At 42.3% G+C, this 18430-nt stretch overlaps 1 protein-coding gene across 1 annotated transcript in view; it reads right to left on the minus strand.

Annotated features, from left to right (window-relative positions):
- The window catches only part of hs3st3b1b (heparan sulfate (glucosamine) 3-O-sulfotransferase 3B1b), a 28356-nt gene extending 14600 nt beyond the window's left edge, over positions 1-13756 (minus strand). Inside the window, exon 1 of the mRNA XM_021576251.2 lies at positions 12847-13756. Within this exon, the coding sequence (XP_021431926.2) occupies positions 12847-13430 (584 nt within the window). The 5' untranslated portion in view covers positions 13431-13756. The remainder of the gene's footprint in view (positions 1-12846) is intronic.
- Between the last annotated feature and the right edge of the window lie 4674 nt (positions 13757-18430).

Consider the following 18430-nt stretch of genomic DNA (forward strand, 5'->3'; position numbering starts at 1 on the left):
ATATTCGTGTTTGTGTGTTTGTGTGTGTGTGTGTGTGTGCGTGCGTGCATGCGTGCGTGTGTGTGTGCGTGTGTGTGTGTGCGTGCGTGCGTGTGTGCGTGTGTGTGCGTGCTTGTGCGTGTGTGTGTGTGTGCGTGCGTGCGTGTGTGTGTGTACCATTACATGTCTCTCCTCCCTTATTCCCAGACAGTACAGCTGTGGTGTAGGTTAATGGTTTACAAAATCCTTAAGACAAGCCGTCTTTCTGGCTAACGTATAATTAGCAAAATTGTGTAGCGATAGTTCCAGTAGTGAAATTAAACTGTTCATTTGTGAGGAGAAGAATGACAGCAGTGTTGTTGTGCTCCTGCATCCTCAGGCAATTCTAAAGCTCTGTCTTGGATGATAGCCTAGATATTGTCTGCTTTGATATCTCAGTGCATCTCGAAGACAAGATAATTGCTGAAAGTACAGTGAGCGAGCCGGGACCCACGTTGTTAACCCTTTCTACTGCTGCTAGTTCAAGTTACCGCCCAGCATTGATGTCCAAGGTGGAGTGCAATTTCAAGGTTTCATTATTTCATTTGGATGTCGGAGAAACGTTGGGAGCAAGATGACAAATGTTTTCACTTTTGGCCCTCCGCTGTCTCTAGCGAGGGCCTCATGGTTTGCAACGAAACTCTATCCACTCGCTCTCCACTCGCCAGAAAGACAAGTCGTTTGAGAGAAAAAAAGAGAAAGAGGCAGATTTTAAAAAGACATTTGAGAAATGGGCCCAGCCAGGGAAATATGTCAGCCTTAGCCAGAACACTTCGTTATTCTCCTCTTTGCTACTGTAGATATGAAAATCCAAATGTGTTGATTCTGTTGTTGCTAGCTATATTCATTAAAACATTTAAATAAATACATATACAGTACCAGTCAAAAGTTTGGAGACACCTACTCATTCAAAGGCTTTTCTTTATTTTTTCATTTTCTACACTGTAGAATAAAATTGAAGACATCAAAACTATGAAATAACACACATGGAATCATGTAGTAACCAAAAAAGTCTTAAACAAATCAAAATCTATTTTAGATTTTTGATTCTTCAAAGTAGCCAACCTTTACATTGATGACAGCATTGTACACTCTTTGCATTCTCTCAACCAGCTTCACCTGGAATGCTTTTCCAACAGTCTTGAAGGAGTTCCCACATATGCTGAGCACTTGTTGGCTGCTTTTCCTTCACTCTGCAGTCCAGCTCATCCCAAACCATCTCGATTGGGTTGAGGTCGAGGGATTGTGGAGGCCAGGTCATCTGATGCAGTACTCCATCACTCTCAGTGGTCAAATAGCCATTACACAGCCTGGAGGTGTGTTTTGGGTCATTGTCCTGTTGAAAAACGATGATAGTCCCACTAAGCGCACACCAGATGGGATGGCGTATCGCTGCCTAATGCTGTGGTAGCCATACTGGTTAAGTGCGCCTTGAATTCTAAATAAATTACTGACAGTGTCACCAGCAAAGCACCTCCACACCATCACACCTCCTCCTCCATGCTTCACGGTGGGAACCATACATGTGGAGATCATCTGTTCACTTACTCTGCGTCTCCCAAAGACACGGTGGTTGGAACCAAAAATCTCAAATTTGGACTCATCAGACCAAAGGACTGAGTTCCATCAGCCTAATGTCCATTTCTCGTGTTTCTTGACTCAAGCACGTCTCTTCTTCTTATGGTGTCCTTTAGTAGTGGTTTCTTTGCAGCAATTTGATCATGAAGGCCTGATTCACACATTCTCCTCTGAACAGTTGATGTTGAGATGCATTCGTTACTTGAACTCTGTGAAGCATTTATTTGGCCTGCAATCTGAGGTGCAGTTAACTCTAATGAACTTATCCTCTGCTCCAGAGGTAACTGTAGGTATTCCTTTCCTGTGGCAGTCCTCATGAGAGCCAGTTGTATCATAGCGCTTGACTGCACTTGAAGAAACATTCAAAGTTCTTGAAATTTCTCAGATTGACTGACCTTCATGTCTTAAAGTAATGATGGATTGTCATTTCTCTTTGCTTATTTGAGCTGTTCTTGCCATAATACGGACTTGGTCTTTTTCCAAATAGGGCTATCTTATGTATACCAACCCTACCTTGTCACAACACAACTCATTGGCTCAAACGCATTAAGAAAGACATAAATTCCACAAATCCACTTTTAACAAGGCACACCTGTTAATTGAAATGCATTCCAGGTGACTACCTCGTGAAGCTGGTTGAGAAAATGCCAAGAGTGTGCAAAGCTGTCATCAAGGCAAAGGGTGGCTACTTTGAAGAATCTAAGATATAAAATATCTTTTTATTTTACACTTTTTTGGTTACAACATGATTCCATTTGTGTTATTTAGTAAAAATAAAATAAGTAAAAATAAAGAAAAACCCTGGAATAAGTAGGTGTGTCCAAACTTTTAACTGGTACTGTATATATATATATATATATATATATATATATATATATATATATATATATAAATTGCGGACCCCCTGCAATATCTAAGCGGACCCCCGGTTTAATACCCATGCCATATCTTATTTGTGTATTTCTTTAACACATAATCTGTAACGACTTCTACAGAACTCGATGCCTCTCCTTGTTTGGCCGATGCTCGGCGGTCGACGTCGACGGTCTTCTAGCCATAGCTGAACAATTTTTCATTTTCCATTTGTCTTGTCTTGTTTTCCCACACACCTGGTTCTCATTTCCCTCATTATGTGTTGTGTATTTAACCCTCTGTTTCCCTCATGTCTTTGTGTGCTATTGTTTATTCTGTTTCATGTATTGCGCAGGTTAGTCTGTTGCGCTGGGTTATGTTAACCCATATTGTTATTCCGTGTTCACTTTGCCGTGTGTTTTTGGTTCGCCTAAATAAAAGGCTACACCACATCTGCTCTCCTGCACCTGACTCCTTTACAGCCATTTACGCATAGCTGACATAATCAAATTGTTCTGGTGGAGATTTGCAGATAAAAGGTGCACACCTGGCTGCAGCGTAAAATGATTTCTCTGAACTTTTTACGTGAAATGTTCAGTTTGGACAACTGCTATTGTATAGCTTTATAATTCCACAAGCGAAGAGTACAAGCTCCAAACACCCAGTACCTTCGATCAGTAGGAAAGACAAGATAGAGACAAAATAGACAGAGTGGAAAAGAATGAGAGAGAGCCAGAGGGAGTTTGTCCCCTGGGTTTGGCTTGCTGGGTTGCCTTGGAGCTGAGCTATTCTCACTGTTCTCCTCTGAGGCCCATTGACATACAGAGAGAGTGAGAGTGAGAGAGAGTGAGAGAGAGGGAGACCACTCAGGGCTCCTAATGAGCTGTGCTCTTTTATGGCCAAGGGTTAATAGAACACCTCAGGGGGCCTCCTAGTCTCCACTACCCAACTCTTACTTTCTCTCTCACAGCCCCAGCCCTGGTTTGAGCACCAGACGCAGCCCCATCCACTGCCACACCTACCCACACCTTAATGGGGACAACCGAGACTTAATACCTGGGACAAGTCCAGGTCTAATGTCATCGCTTTCTCCTTCTCCTCACCCTCCTCCACTTTACGCCCACCCCTTTCTCACCTACCACTCTCTCATCTCTCAATATCTGGGGGAGCGATACCAACAGAACACTGACTGACCATGGTGTTGGAAGGAAAATTGAGTAAGAAGGAGGCTAATGATTAACAACGCATAGGAACGCTTGTGTGTGTTTTTTCTCTAATTCCAAGCCCCTGGGCTCTTTTAATGTGCCAAACAGTGTTTATTTAGCAGCAATGAATGAGCGTTAACTCAGGAGGGAGGTCTGGTATTGCTCTGACATGTGTTCCCACATCCAAATTATCACCTCGTTAAATAGGACCCAATTCACTAGTGGCACAGAAGGAGGGTCAGTACACAAGGGCCTATAGGAGAGAGAAAGAGAGAGGGGGAAAACATCACTATCTCAGAAGACCATAGCTTCTTTTCTTCTTCTTTTTGGATTATTTCTTCTTCTCCCAACTCTTTTCATCATTGCCTTCCTTGTCTTGCTTTGACTCCAGCTCTGGGGGGAATACATAAATTATTTCTCAAAAGGGAGAACAAAAATGGCATCAACAGACAGACACACAAGTGTCTCCTCTCCTCCGCCAGAGTGAATGAATGAGCGTATACAATAGTCAGAGTTTTTCAAACTTAATTTTGTGTGTGTGTGTGTGTGTGTGTGTGTGTGTGTGTGTGTGTGTGTGTGTGTGTGTGTGTGTGTGTGTGTGTGTGTGTGTGTGTGTGTGTGTGTGTGTGTGTGTGTGTGTGTGTGTGTGTGACACTGAGTTCCTGTATCCATAGTTCTAGCAGTAGGTTCCTGCTGCGGCGGCCATCTTCCCCCCACTTTTGTGGGAAGTGCTGAATGGGCCACTCACATGGGCCACTAGGCCACCACAGTGCTGCGCTAGCTAGCTGCCACTCCCCTTTCCACAGGTCACCCCTTTCACAATTAGCTGGTGGTAATTTGGGGATGAATGCTCAAAGCTGCCTTTCTCCAGCATCCAGCCCCCACCTCCACCTCATCCACCCCCAGTCTCTCCCTATTCTCCCCTCCATTCGGTAGGGCCATGCCAGCTTAGGCAGCGGGGAGCGAGGGCCTCTTCTCCCCTTCCGTGCTGACCACTCGTGGTCACTGAGGCCTGCAGGGAGACCCGCCCAGGATCGGGCGAACAGAGCACGACATGTGACACTATTCTTATTTGCCAATAGGCGGAGCGCACAGCTGAAGAATGGAGAAAGGAGGTTCATAAAAGAGGTTGTTTTGGGGTGGTGGGGGAGAAGAACGGGGGGTGGGCAGCCAGGGCTGAGGGTTGAAGCCTGACCATAAAGAAAATAATCTGCTCTCATTTGGGACCGCTGGGGAAGCTTACCCAACACAGAGGAATGGTTTCGAGCGACTTGTTTTTATGTTTGCGGCTCCCGCTCTTTGAGGAGGGGATGTCAACCTGCTGTCAGCGGTACGGTTGGCTGGTCGGCCATGTTGGCCCCTGAAGAGGGGAGCTGTGGAGGTAGGGAAGGCCAGGGCAAGGATACAGGAAGCCATCACAGCGCCAAAGTATCAGATCGCCACAGAGTCAACATTCCTCTCTAGCTATAACTACAACATAATAGCATCCATCTCCAGTTGGGAGGTTTCACAGAAGATTTCAGATATTGTACTGTCTGTCAATGACTTTATCAGACAAAACTCTTATAGTGAATATATTTCCTATCTCACAGTTGGACAGTTGAAAAGTCGGGTTCCTTAAATCAGCATGTTGGTTTATACATCGACATAACAAATCATGTTTTCCTGTGTTGACAGGGGATGCTCTTAGCAGGTTAGTCTCTAAATCAACATAACTAACTGTATTTCCCTGTGTGGACCTGTAGCCCTGTAGGGTCCAGTAGCCCTGTAGGGTACAGAAGCGTTTTCCTGCTCTGCAGATGGTCAGCACACAGACCCTGTCAGTCAGCACACAGCCACACTAAACCCCAGTCAAAGGCCCTTAACCCATCTAACCTTTCCACACGCTTTACCTCCAATCAGGCCTGACTAATCAATACACACCACTCCCTAAGGACCCAGGGACAAGGCTCTGTGTCATCTGTGTGTGTATGGTGTCCATCTCTGTGTGTGTTGAGCATTCTTTTGACTTGAGAAGAAGAGTATACAGCTGAATATAAAAGCCCTACTGTAAGTCATTACAGGAGAAGACTCTGTGAAACTGGTTGACTCCTTCATTCTCCATTTAGTCTTTATTTTTTGGACAGCACACATTCAATTGACATTTTGTTGTTGATGATGTTATTTTGAACTTTGCCAGTGTGGCACTACAACCAGGTGGCCTTTCTTACATTCTGCCTGCCAGTGAGAGGAAGGAGGGAAAGGTCAGTGGAGAGCAGATGTGTAGGGTCACGTCACCTATATGGAAACAGGGGTGCTCCTGGGGTGAGGAGTTAAAAAGAAGAGGCATCCAACCAGAACTGTCGTTGACACGGACAGAAGCCCCTGTCTGGTCTCTGGAAGCAGGGAGCTGGGGGGGGGGGGGGACCGGCAGGCCCATAGATAACAACTTTACACTGACTGACTTCCTTTCGCAGCCATCTCCAGTTTGATAGCGCAACAGGATTTTTTGACCCCCTCTGAAACTCCCCTTTTGAACAATGCTCCACTTGTCCATTTGTTGTGGTGGAGCTTCTAAGCAGGCCCTAGCTAGCTAACCGACACTAGCTGCCATTAAGTGCGTTTTTTTCTTTGGTTCTTTATCACAGGGTGGAGGGATACAAAGGTTCACCGGCCCACAAAGACACCCCACTCAGGGATGGCGCCATTTCAGTCCAACTACTCCTTTAACAGAAGACTGAAGCATAACCTTTGATCAACCACTGCAAACAAAACAGCAGCCAGATTAACTTGGCATGGCTGAGAAAGCCCATCCATGTTGGTGATCTTTTGCGGTCTCAAGGATCAACTATTTCAGCTTATATATCACATTAAACAGCCCTAATTTCATAATGTGCAATAATAAAAGTGACATTTTACAAGCACACTACATAGCCAAAAGTATGTGGACACCTCGTCGAACAGCTAATTCCAAAACCATGGGCATTAATATGGAGTTGGTACCCCCTTTGCTGCGATAACAGCCTCCACTCTTCTGGGAAGGCTTTCCACTAGTTGGAACATTGATGCAGGGACTTGCTTCCATTCAGCCACAAGAGCCTTAGTGAGGTCGTGCACTGATGTTAGGCGATTAGGCCTGGCTCGCAGTCGGCATTCCAATTCATCCCAAAGGTGTTCAATGATGTTGAGGTCAAGGCTCTGTTCAAGCCAGTCAAGTTCTTCCACACTGATCTCGACAAACCATTTCTGTATGGACATCGTTTTGTGCACGGCGGCATTGTAATACTGAAACAGGAAAGGTCCTTCCCCAAACTGTTGCCACAAAGATGGAAACACATAATCATGTAGAATGTCATGCTGTGGCATTAAGATTTCCCTTCACTGGAACTAAGGGGCCTAGCCCAAACCATGAAAAACAGCCCCAGACCATTATTCCTCCACCAAACTTTACAGTTGGCACTATGCATAGGGGCAGGTAGCATTCTCCTGGTGTCCGCCAAACCCAGATGTGTCCATCGGACTGTCAGATGGTGAAGCTTGATTCATCACTCCAGAGAATGCATTTCCACTGCTCCAGAGTCCAATGGCGGCGAGCTTTACACCACTCCATCTGACGCTTGGCATTGCGTATGATGATCTTAGGCTTGTGTGTGGCTGCTTTCATGAAGCTCCCGACTGACTGTTCTTGTGCTGACATTGCTTCCAGAGGCAGTTTGGAACTCTGTAGTAAGTGTGGCGACCAAGGACAGGTGATTTTTACACCATACACGCTTCAGCACTCTGTTCCCATTTTGTGAGTTTGTATACCCCACCCCTTTGTGACTGAGCTGTTGTTGCTCCTAGTCATTTCCACATCACAATAACAGCACCGACAGTTGACCGGGGCAGCTCGAGCAGGGCAGAAATTTGACGAACTGACTTGATGGAAAGGTGGCATCCTATGAAGGTGCCACGTTGAAAGTCACTGAGCTCATCAATGCAGGCCATTCTACAACCAATGTTTGTCTATGGAGATTGCATGGGCGTGTGCTCAAATGTATACACCTGTCAGCAATGGGTGTGGCTGAAATAGCCTAATCCACTAATTTGAAGGGGCGTTCACATACTTTTGACCATGTAGTGTATCATAAGCACAATCATTAACCAAATATAGTACATGTCAACAAAGGAGTGCTGAACTTTCCCCAAGCACTTCAGTTCAAGGCAAGGCTCCACATTTCTTCATGACAAAAAGTTTGCCAGAAACTCAAGAGAAAATCTTGTTCAAACAAAGCTCAACAATTATCTTTCTCATGGGGAGATTCTGGGGAGAATGGTGATTATGTAGTGAACAAGCACAGATCGATCATTCCTCAGTTATTCACACAAGAGTGACAGACTCCAAATAGAGAGCGTGAAAGTTAGGAGCCTTGCGACCAGAAGTGTTCAGAACTACTCCTTAAACCATAAAAACACTCTTAGGGAGGAGCAGTGAACGAGCACAGTACATTACTGCATGGATCTGACAGGCAGCTGAGACGAAAGCCCATCACCCATAAGCAAACCACAGAACCATAAATGATATATCAGAGCCCCATCATGACCAATACATCTATATGGAATATGAACACAGAAAGGGAGGTAACACCACCGCAAACTGTCAGAATGACGGAGATTTAAAATCAACTCGACAAAAAGGCTGTTGTAAATAACAAAATATGTAAAAACGTTGACATGATGGAGGCAACAGGGAGTTCAGTGCAGTAAAATGGCAAGAAATAGAGACTGAAAAAGTGTGAAGAATTCATTGAGTAGCTAATGAAAACAGTCCAACTGAAAGGACCGGCCAACTCATCGGCATTCCGATCACACTGTAGCAGGTGCTAACAGTACCTTTGGAACTAATAAGGCAGAACCATAGAATTAGGAATGAAGGATATCTATGGGTAGAACAACAATGAGTGATCCATGTTCTATTCCAGAAAGTATAACACTGATACTTTCAACTGACAGGGCATACAGTATCTTCGTTCTCAATTGAACTGGTTGGTCCACACAGCACAGACTGCCCTGACCTGCTCTCTCTCTCTCTCACAAACACTCCTTAGGGGCTGTTCATGCATGACCTCACAGTGGAAATGTGTACCTCCTGATACAAAGCGCCCCCCTTGCACAAGCCTTGTGTTTTGTCTTTGACACCAAATAAAAACTGTCAAAGTACATCAGAGAATCACAATAATCCTGTTATCACTGCTCTATTCTCTTTTACTTTTGCAGCGCCCTCTCCTTCCCACTCTCTTTCCTTTTCTATTCTCTCCCGGGCTGCATTTAGTTGGTGAATTCCAAGGCTACGTTTGTGTGACCATTAGCCCGCGGAGACAAAGATGGTGCAAACTAGCCAGAGAAGAAGAGTGGAAGGCACAGTAGTACTGTGTCAATAAACATCGTGGCGTCAGAAGATCGCTTTACACTATTGCAAAAGACTTTGTAAATGGCCCACACATAACGCAACAATAAACTACGATTTAACGGAAAACTCCACCCAAAAACTATTTTTTTTGGTATGTGTTTCATTAGTCCATTGTTGATATATGTCAGCAATCAAGTTTTCAAGATCTATGACTTTCAAAATACATCCGGTGTGAGCTCTCTCTCATTTGGAAAGTCCAGTATGTGACACTAATGGGAAAGTTAGGAGTAGTAATCATGAAGTATGATTTCATTTATTTAGTTGATCTTCTCCTTGAAGACAAAAAAAGAAAGCTTATCAAAACGCTCCATGAGCAGCATGCAGGGAGAACTACATTCAGAACTACAGCCAGCCGGTTCACTCTGACACACACTCTCCTTTACTTCAGTAGGGGTTGGGTCAGTTTTACTGACCCTGCTTATCTTACTGTTAAAGCATCCACATGTGTGTGAGTTTCACATAATAAAGTTATATAAGAGCAGGACAGACAGAGGGAAAGCAACAAAACAACTCTTCACTTTGTTTGCGTGGCGTTTGTGTCTCGGGCAAAAACACCAGTGCCCAGATATAGAATTTGAGCGTGGCATGGTGTGTTTGACACACAACATGTGTGACTGCATGAGAGGGGAAGTCAGTACAGCTTACTAAAACATGAGATGCTTTCTGACAAACTGGGTTAGATGGAAAAGCTCAGCTGAACAGTGTGTGTGTGTGTGTGTGTGTGTGTGTGTGTGTGTGTGTGTGTGTGTGTGTGTGTGTGTGTGTGTGTGTGTGTGTGTGTGTGTGTGTGTGTGTGTGTGTGTGTGTGTGTGTTGGCCGATATATTAAACATACATTTGTCCACAGATCAAACTACACTGTGTTCCAATATTGTTACTCTTGTCCCATCAAATGATAAGCCAAAAGAGAGGCTTGGCTGGAGGGTATGATTTCTTGAGCAGATTTGAAGGATAACCGGAGGCCTGAGAAAAGCCTGGAGAATACTAAATTAAGAACCAGCCTCATTCTAGGTACAGATACGGGTTTATGGGCCACACAGCCAGAACCGCAGATAAAACGCTGGGTCATGTGTGTTTATTCTATCCGTTCCTCACACGGTGCCCGCCAGCAGGCAACCTTCGCGTCGTGTTTTCTCTGTAAACAACGGCCAGAGAGAGGGTTGAAACATCGACCCAAAGGAATTCACCGCAGCTATTTTCCTCATTACCATTATCATTAACTGCTCAATGTTCCGTTTTGCTCGTGTTTGTTCTTTCTAAAAGTATGCAATGATGAAGAGGAAATTGGGTTCATGGGAAATCTAAATAAAATGAGCTAGAATTAGCGCTTACCATTTGGATAACTTATTTCAAAGTGTGCAAAGTTTAATAAATAATTGTAGGCTATCAAAGCCAATTCAAATGCTCATGTTGGATCTCTGAATAATAAATTCAACATAAAGACAGTGTCTTTATTTGAATCAAATCCATATAGCCGGACACCCACTCCATACACACAGGTTTCTCATTCCGCTTTTCTTTCATTTCACTGCTCTACTTTAGTTGGGGGCCCTCAACTGCCTCGCATATTTAACAGCCCGGCTCTTTACACACAGCACCAAATCCGATTATTCAGAGGGGCATGCAATTGTTTTTATCAACTTGTCAGATGAGCTATTAGTTCTGCTCGCCGTCCAGGGAAAAGAGATGGAGAAACTCTCCTTAAACTAAAGCAATGTCCCCGGGGTTTAAGCAAGGAGAAAACCAACCACTATGCATGGTCCCTGATTTTCCTGCAAAGACCTTCAACAGCTACGCTATTTTCGGCATTTTACTGCGATGTTAAACTGGAATTAAAAACGCACATAGGCTGGCTGCATTTCATGCACTGACTTCATTATTTTAAAGTTTTCATTTGACTAATTCATTCAGGTAAACGGATTAGGCTACATAATGTTCCACTCATATGAATTCGATATGAGTTGCCATTGCTCAGTCGTCGTTGCTGAATATGATACTGAATATGACATCTAAATTATGTTAATAGGCCCTATTACTTTTCTAGGCTAAGTTAAGAGAATCCAACGTGAGGTAGAGCACGTTGTTTATAACGTTTAATTATGCATGACTTATATAGGAGGGGGTTTGTCATGTATTTCCAAATGTTGATCAAGGAATAGCTCATATACTGTTGGTGGGATTTTGTTTGATTTACTTTTGAATTAATTCTGGGGTACGTTTTTCTTTCATTATCCTACAGTAGCCTACTTAGCCTAGTGTATTAGTCCTCCTCCCACTCATTATCCGTTCAAAATGTAAATGACTGGTATAAAGGTTAGTTGGTAGTATACCCTCTTAAGAAACGTTTGAATCGTTTTTTTTTTTTTACTGTTGTTCTCCGAGTAGCCCAGCGCTATTGTGTTGTAGATTACTGTTACTTTCGAGTGCATTTATTATGTATACATTTTGAAGGAGAGTGCTAGGACAAATCCGCTTAGCTTAGAATGTATTTAAGCTTAACATCATTTTTTTCCCAACTCAAATAGGCCTAATTATAATAGTAAGTACGTTGCATATTTATTTACATTTGAAAGTTTGAAATATACAAACAAATTTAATTGATCATTAAAGTAATCAAGCACATCTTATTTCTAATATATTAGGGCCTATATGGCATCCAATAAAAGGCTAATAATAATTAATCGATCTCGAATTCACAACTTGCACATTACCTGACCTTTTCAGACTGTAGTATAATAGACATATTAGTAACTTATATTCAGTTTATAATCACTAATTATTTAATTAATTATTTATGAAAAGTAACCCGTTAACTTGCAGTATTGCACTGTGTCCAATAGAGACCACTGTACGACGTGGAAACGGCTCAGCCCAGGCGATACTAAGACAGTGCATGTTCATTCAAGGTATATTCTAGCCTACTACTGGATCATAAACTGAAGAAATAAAAATACAAACATATGCATTTGTTATCTCTTAATGCTATTCAATGACCCCACAGTTTTACGCATGTTTGAATATTCGATTATATGTCCACGTTGACCCCAAAACTGATTGGAGTTTGGAAAAGCACCATACCATTATACATAACTAAAAATCTATTAGAATAATAGTCTGTACTGTAGATTATAGATATCATATTTTCTATTGACCTTACCGTAAATATGGTCACTGACGTTACCTCTAAACATTTATGCAGAATAAACGTATGTGGCAAATAGCGAATAGGATATGATCTAGGCATATTAATATGCATTATGGAACTAACTAAAATGACTTTTTGAACATATTTCGTTTTATTTGATATGTGATTAATACAAATCGTATTATAAAAACGTAGAGATATAATTATCCTGAATTATACTATCGAATAATTTTACATACACTGCATTGTTTAATTATGTACTGGTTTTAGCTTTATGATATATAAGATGATACAACTTTTCCTGTGATTTTAATATGATCAACTATGCTAGTCTAAGTGCATTTTAGACTGTTATAATGCAAAGAAACCCTCCACCGTTTGCCATCCAATATAATGTTTGTGGAAGATATAGACAACGAAACGAAAGGAATAGGCTGCTATGGACAACTATTGGAACGTCAACGTCTAGTAACTGGATGAGTAGCTTTGACTGTCATACATATTCTCTCACCGTTTCTTGTATAGCGCTGGTTCATCTATGGGAATCATTGATGTATGTATGATAACCTATCATCTTTAATGCACATTGAATGTGAGAGCATATAATGTAGATTAATTTACCTGTACCACTCCAGTCCATTCTCGTAGTTGCGGTCGAAGAAGTGCGGTTCGGCTCCCACAGCTCGGATGTCTGGATGCACGCGGAGGAACTCGAGCAGCGCGCGCGTCCCTCCTTTCTTTACACCGATGATGATCGCCTGGGGAAGCTTCTTGCTCCCTGATCCGTTGGAGAAACTTGACATCGCACCGGGCTCAGGAGCTCTCTGCCCCTCGCCCCTCATCTCGTCCCAGTCCTCCGCTCCTCTGTACGCGTCTATATCGTTATTGAGCAAGTCTCTGGAGGAGGTCCGGACAGAGGGTTCGTCGTAATCGGATTCTATATCCACCCAGGGTTGGGGTCTAGGGAGCAGTCTGGACATGAGGTCCACTCTGCCGTTATTCTCTATCCTTTTGCCGACCACAGACCCTGTCTCCTTTCCCCGGTAATTGTCCACGACCAAACTTGGCATGGTGGCACAGTAGCCCACGCAGGAGTAGAGCATATATACCCAGAGTAAAAACATGATGCCGAGCAGAAAGAGTTTATTTTTCACCGGGCTGAATGAGAACGCATACAGATTGTGACAAACCAGGCTATATTCCATAAGCCCTGCGAGTGCATACCATATTCCAGCGACACATATTGCCAAAACCACTCACTCCCGATGGCACATCAAGGAGCCTCGCAAAATGCACATGCCATTCATTTAAAGCGGACAATTTTATAAAGCAAGCAAATAAACTAAAGCGGATGTATCCACTGGTGCAAAGTCATTGCATGCTATAATCGTCATTCACCAGAGCCACAGTAAAGAATTCGGAAAATGATACGAACGACTGGTGCACTTCAGTGGTGCTACTCCACACCCTAGCCGTCTCTCTTCACACGCATCGCGGTTGCCAAACCTTCGAACAACTGCTAGTTTTGAGCCTTCTCTCGAGGACTAGACCTTTTACAGCACGAGGGGGCGTACCGATACATCTGATTGACAATCACCATGGCCAATTGACTCACGCACGCTAAATAATCAGTTGTTTGTTCGTAGAAACGGACCTATCACAGGTGAGTGTGGGAGGGCGCTCGCGTTGGGATTCTCGCCATAAAGATGAAACGCTCTTATTGGATGAAGAGACGAACGGTATTCTATATAATCACTAGGGAAATTCTATAGTTAAAACTGTATTTTTGGTGAGGCAGCTGCGAAGTCCACCTGCTGTGCTATTCCCTTTTTATCTTTGAGCATTATTTAATGTGTATACTAACTAACACAATGGATTGGGTAGGGGACTATTTTCTGCTTCTGTGTCATATAGCCTATAGGCCTACGAGAATAAATGATTTATTATGCATATCACTGAAGCGCATATCTGTGAAGTTATAGGCCTATTTATAACCTTTGTGGTCATCTCAAACTCATTATGACCAAATATAATTTTTGCTGTTAGAGATCTTCTGCTTTGCCAAACATATGGGGCGGGGCCATCGATTGTGCCAAGCACGGTATATAGGCTGCATTAGAAGTAAAACATTTTCTTCCATATTTTCAAGGAGAAAAAAATATTTTCGATGATTTAGCTTTTCCAAGAAAGATGTTTCGAGATATAGGCTACAAATTAGTATTCATAACAAAAAACAGTTTTAACAATGTCGTTTCCCAATTGTTTTGGCAGAGAACTTGGAGAAGATATTAGCTATATGCTTGACAATAATGAAGTTGAACCGTTGGTGAAATCAACTTGCAAGTCATTTTAGATGGAGAAATGAGCGGTTGTTATCAAAGGAATAGTAGACTTCGCCACTTAATTTTTTTACAGTGAACGTAAGTTGTCATTAATTAATAATAATGATTCATACCTTTATTATTGATAATAACACATTAATTATTAGCAGTTGTATTACAAAAACGACAAGATGATTATTATTATTATTACTAGCCTATCATTATTATTATTATCATCGAAAACAACAACAAAATGATGCCAATTAGATTTTTGAGTTATATTTTTTCTTGCAAGAATTGCAAGTCTTCATTCAATTGAAGAGGACTTTGGCCTATCAGTATATTATTTGTTAATATTATTATTTGTTAATATTAAACTATTTGTATGCCATCGGAAATGACCACGTTGTCCTAAATTCAATGTAAATATGCAGAAAAATGTCGACTTTAAACGAAAACAGTGTGTGCTGGAACTTTCGAACCAGTTTGACAAAAAGTCCCCAAACTGTCTGTTCGCGCTGAAGATGGCTGACTATTCATGAGGAAAGAAACGCATTTGTATATTTGAGAACTTTTTCACTCTCACATGGATATGAATGTTATGTGTATAATGTGTTATTTCTTCATGAATATGAACTACTCATACTCTACCTCATGAACTTGTGAACATTTTATTCATAAATAAGTCAATTAGACAAATATTTGGTCAATCAATCAAGTATTTTTTCGTTAATTGCAAGGGCAACTGGTGTAGCCTAGTAACCCACAGACCGCCGCACCGCCCAACAGCCTACAAACTCTGTGATGCATGGTACAAGAAAACTAAACCCATTCTCCGAGGACAATAAACTACTTTAGGCTATTCTATATCAGGCTTTTATCATGATCTTTGTTAAAAAATATATTTTAAAAAGATCTTAACATGTCTAAATTACAGCAATATTTTAACAACTTTGCACGGCAGATATCAAGTCAATGACAACCCTAAAATGGATCAATTTAACTTCAAAGGACATCTACATTCGATCCAAAATCACACTAATTAGAGGTCCTAGCACCGAAGGTACTGGAAACCTTATTGTATAAGTTATATTTCTTAGTCTGAAAAATAACTGATAAACCTAACCTACTTTAGCCTGAACAATTTTGTCAAATACACATCCCATTGCAAAGGATACAGAGATGAGTATGCTAGATCATTTACAGGCCACTATAAACATACACAGGCATAAGCCTAGCTATACAATTTCATACTTTCGAGTCACTGAAATCTTTTCAACACTTAGTGTTTTTGTGTCTTGAGACAATCTCACAAGCCCCAAAAACATTTCGTAGAAGATCAAGTAATGTGCTCAGGATCTGTTAAAAGGCCCAAACGTGACTTCAAAATGATGCTACATTACCGAGGCATTGGAGGTAAATCCACGACAACAGAGGTAGGCCACTTTACATGACTGACCAGACACACTAAGGCAGCGCGGGGGGAGTCAGCCAGATGATACCGTCAAGAATCAACTCGGTCCTCCTTCCGGAGTCGGGAGTGCATCTCTGTAGGGCTGTATCTTCTGTTAATGGGAGCCTGTAGACGCTAAATTGACTCGGGTTCATTCTTTCGTATGTGTTTAACATTGGGCCATATAGACTAGCCCTACTAGACTATATTCAAATCAAGAAATCTTTTAAATATTTTTGCACATGCACATTTTTATTTAGGCTATACAATTCTAAAAAGCCGAATAATTCCAGAGCCCCTGAATCATGCGGAACCACTACATCCTGTTTAGACTACGCTACTACAGGCCTAGCAACCGACGGTAGGCTAGTGAACTTGATCGACCAAATAACATTGAGGGATCGACCCCATCCACGTTAGAAATGTACAGAACACGAAGAGCCTCGATCTCCTCCGATAGTAAAGTGGAAGACAAAAGGCAACTATTAGGCAACGTCTTTATGTGATCCATCAACTAGGTTGTCGTGAAATGTGAGCCATTTTCTCGTTTAATTCTCTGAGATCAGAGCCCAGATGTCGGGTCACTATGGACATAAAAGCCAGCATGCGTTCACAGTGGATGTCTGGATGGAAAGTTCCTTCCGCGTGTTTATCAATATTTCACTCTTTGTTGTTGACTCTGGCAAAGGCCCTGCTGCCTGACACTCTGGTGCCTTCAGTTGACGGTGATTTAAAGGGTGCATGTCAATGCGCTGTATAGAAGTTTTAAGTTCCAAATGGCACAACTCCCAATGCAGTGCACTAAATAGGGTGCCATTTGGGACGCCAGTAGAAGATACTTCCTTTAAATTAATGATTATGAATACATAACTTTGGGATAAAATATAGGAATTATTCTTACGATTAAATACTTCTAGTTCATGAACTCAAACCAAAACCACATTTTGATACATTTCCCCCGCCTCATTCCAAATAAAGGGAATAAATAGCGCTGAAATATTTATGACATAAAACACGCACGAGGAAAATAAGAACTTTTATGTTTAAGACTATTACTCAAATATAAAACTAGGCTACTTTATTAAAGATGGAACAATTGCCATCTTCATAGGATGATATCATTTACCTGTTAACAAGACAGCAGGTGAGGAATCAAGGCTTCTGTTTGACAAGGTCCATCAGCGAAGGGAGCTCCAGGACTGTAGAAATCTCAGAGTGGAGGCCTGGTAATACGAGTCATAGTCGCTATACACTTGTCATAGAGGCAACAGGTGAGAGCTGTATTAAATGCCTATGAAGTTTGTACAGCATCTGAGATAGGAAGGGAGAGCGAAGTAGAGGTCTGTGTCTACGTCCAAAATGGTACCATATTCCCTACATAGTGCACTGGTCAGCAGTTGTGCACTATTTAAGGAATAGGGTGCCATTCAGAAGGAACCGAGGGGCGAGAGGAAACCCCAGCAGGGGAAAGAGAGGGAGCCGCAGGGGCAAGGCAGACCCCCTTGCCTCCCCGTGGATGGAATCGAGTGAGGTCCAGTCTACCACACTGCTTTCACAGCCTCCTCTGAGCGGATGTTGTAAACGTGACAGGCAGGCAATCACACTGACTGAGCCCTCAGAAGGTTGGCAACTGACATTTCATCTACACACAGAGAGTGAGACACAGAGAAACACACAGACACACATAGGTTGCGGTGGTGTTTTTTCAGCCGATACAGTAACAGCTGTGCTGATATGGAACACTGTATCCATTCTGAGCCCTTTCGGAGGATATTACAGTTCTGTTCCTCTGCAGCATGCTTGGGACAAATCACACAGCCCCCTTCAACTAAGGAAGGGGAGGTAAAGAGAATATGTCCCAAATTGCACACCATTCCCTAAATGGGTCCTGGTCAAAAGTAGTGCACTGTATAGGGAATAGGGTGCCATTTGGAACACCAGGATTGTTTAATGGAGGTGGGTGATGTTTAACGTAAACAAGCTAAGGGTAAAGAGTGGAAGGGGAGCATGTGTTGGGACTAAGTGACAGGTGCAGCAGTGGGTTGAGTTTTGCTAAATAGGTGTTGGTGATATTGATATTCATGTGACTAACAGGACATATGTATCTACTGAGGCTACGATTAACCTGAATCTTGACATTACCGAAGTTTATGCCCATGCCAACACAATTATCTAGCTGGCATGTGGTGGTGGTGTGTGTGTGGGTGATGAATATCTACACAAATGTGTAAGACTCATCCCTTTTATGTCAGATAGCACAATGATATCATTTGCACTGATAGGAATGACGCCCCCTGTGGGAAGGACTTGGTGTCACTAATGAAACCCCCTCTAAATTTGCTTTAATATGGATAACAATGACAACACACTTTTGACACAGTATAATGAAATTAGACAATCAACTGACTCAAAAGTAAATCAAACAAATTGG

This window comes from Oncorhynchus mykiss, chromosome 20, assembly GCF_013265735.2.
Source record: "Oncorhynchus mykiss isolate Arlee chromosome 20, USDA_OmykA_1.1, whole genome shotgun sequence".
Taxonomy (NCBI): domain Eukaryota; kingdom Metazoa; phylum Chordata; class Actinopteri; order Salmoniformes; family Salmonidae; genus Oncorhynchus; species Oncorhynchus mykiss.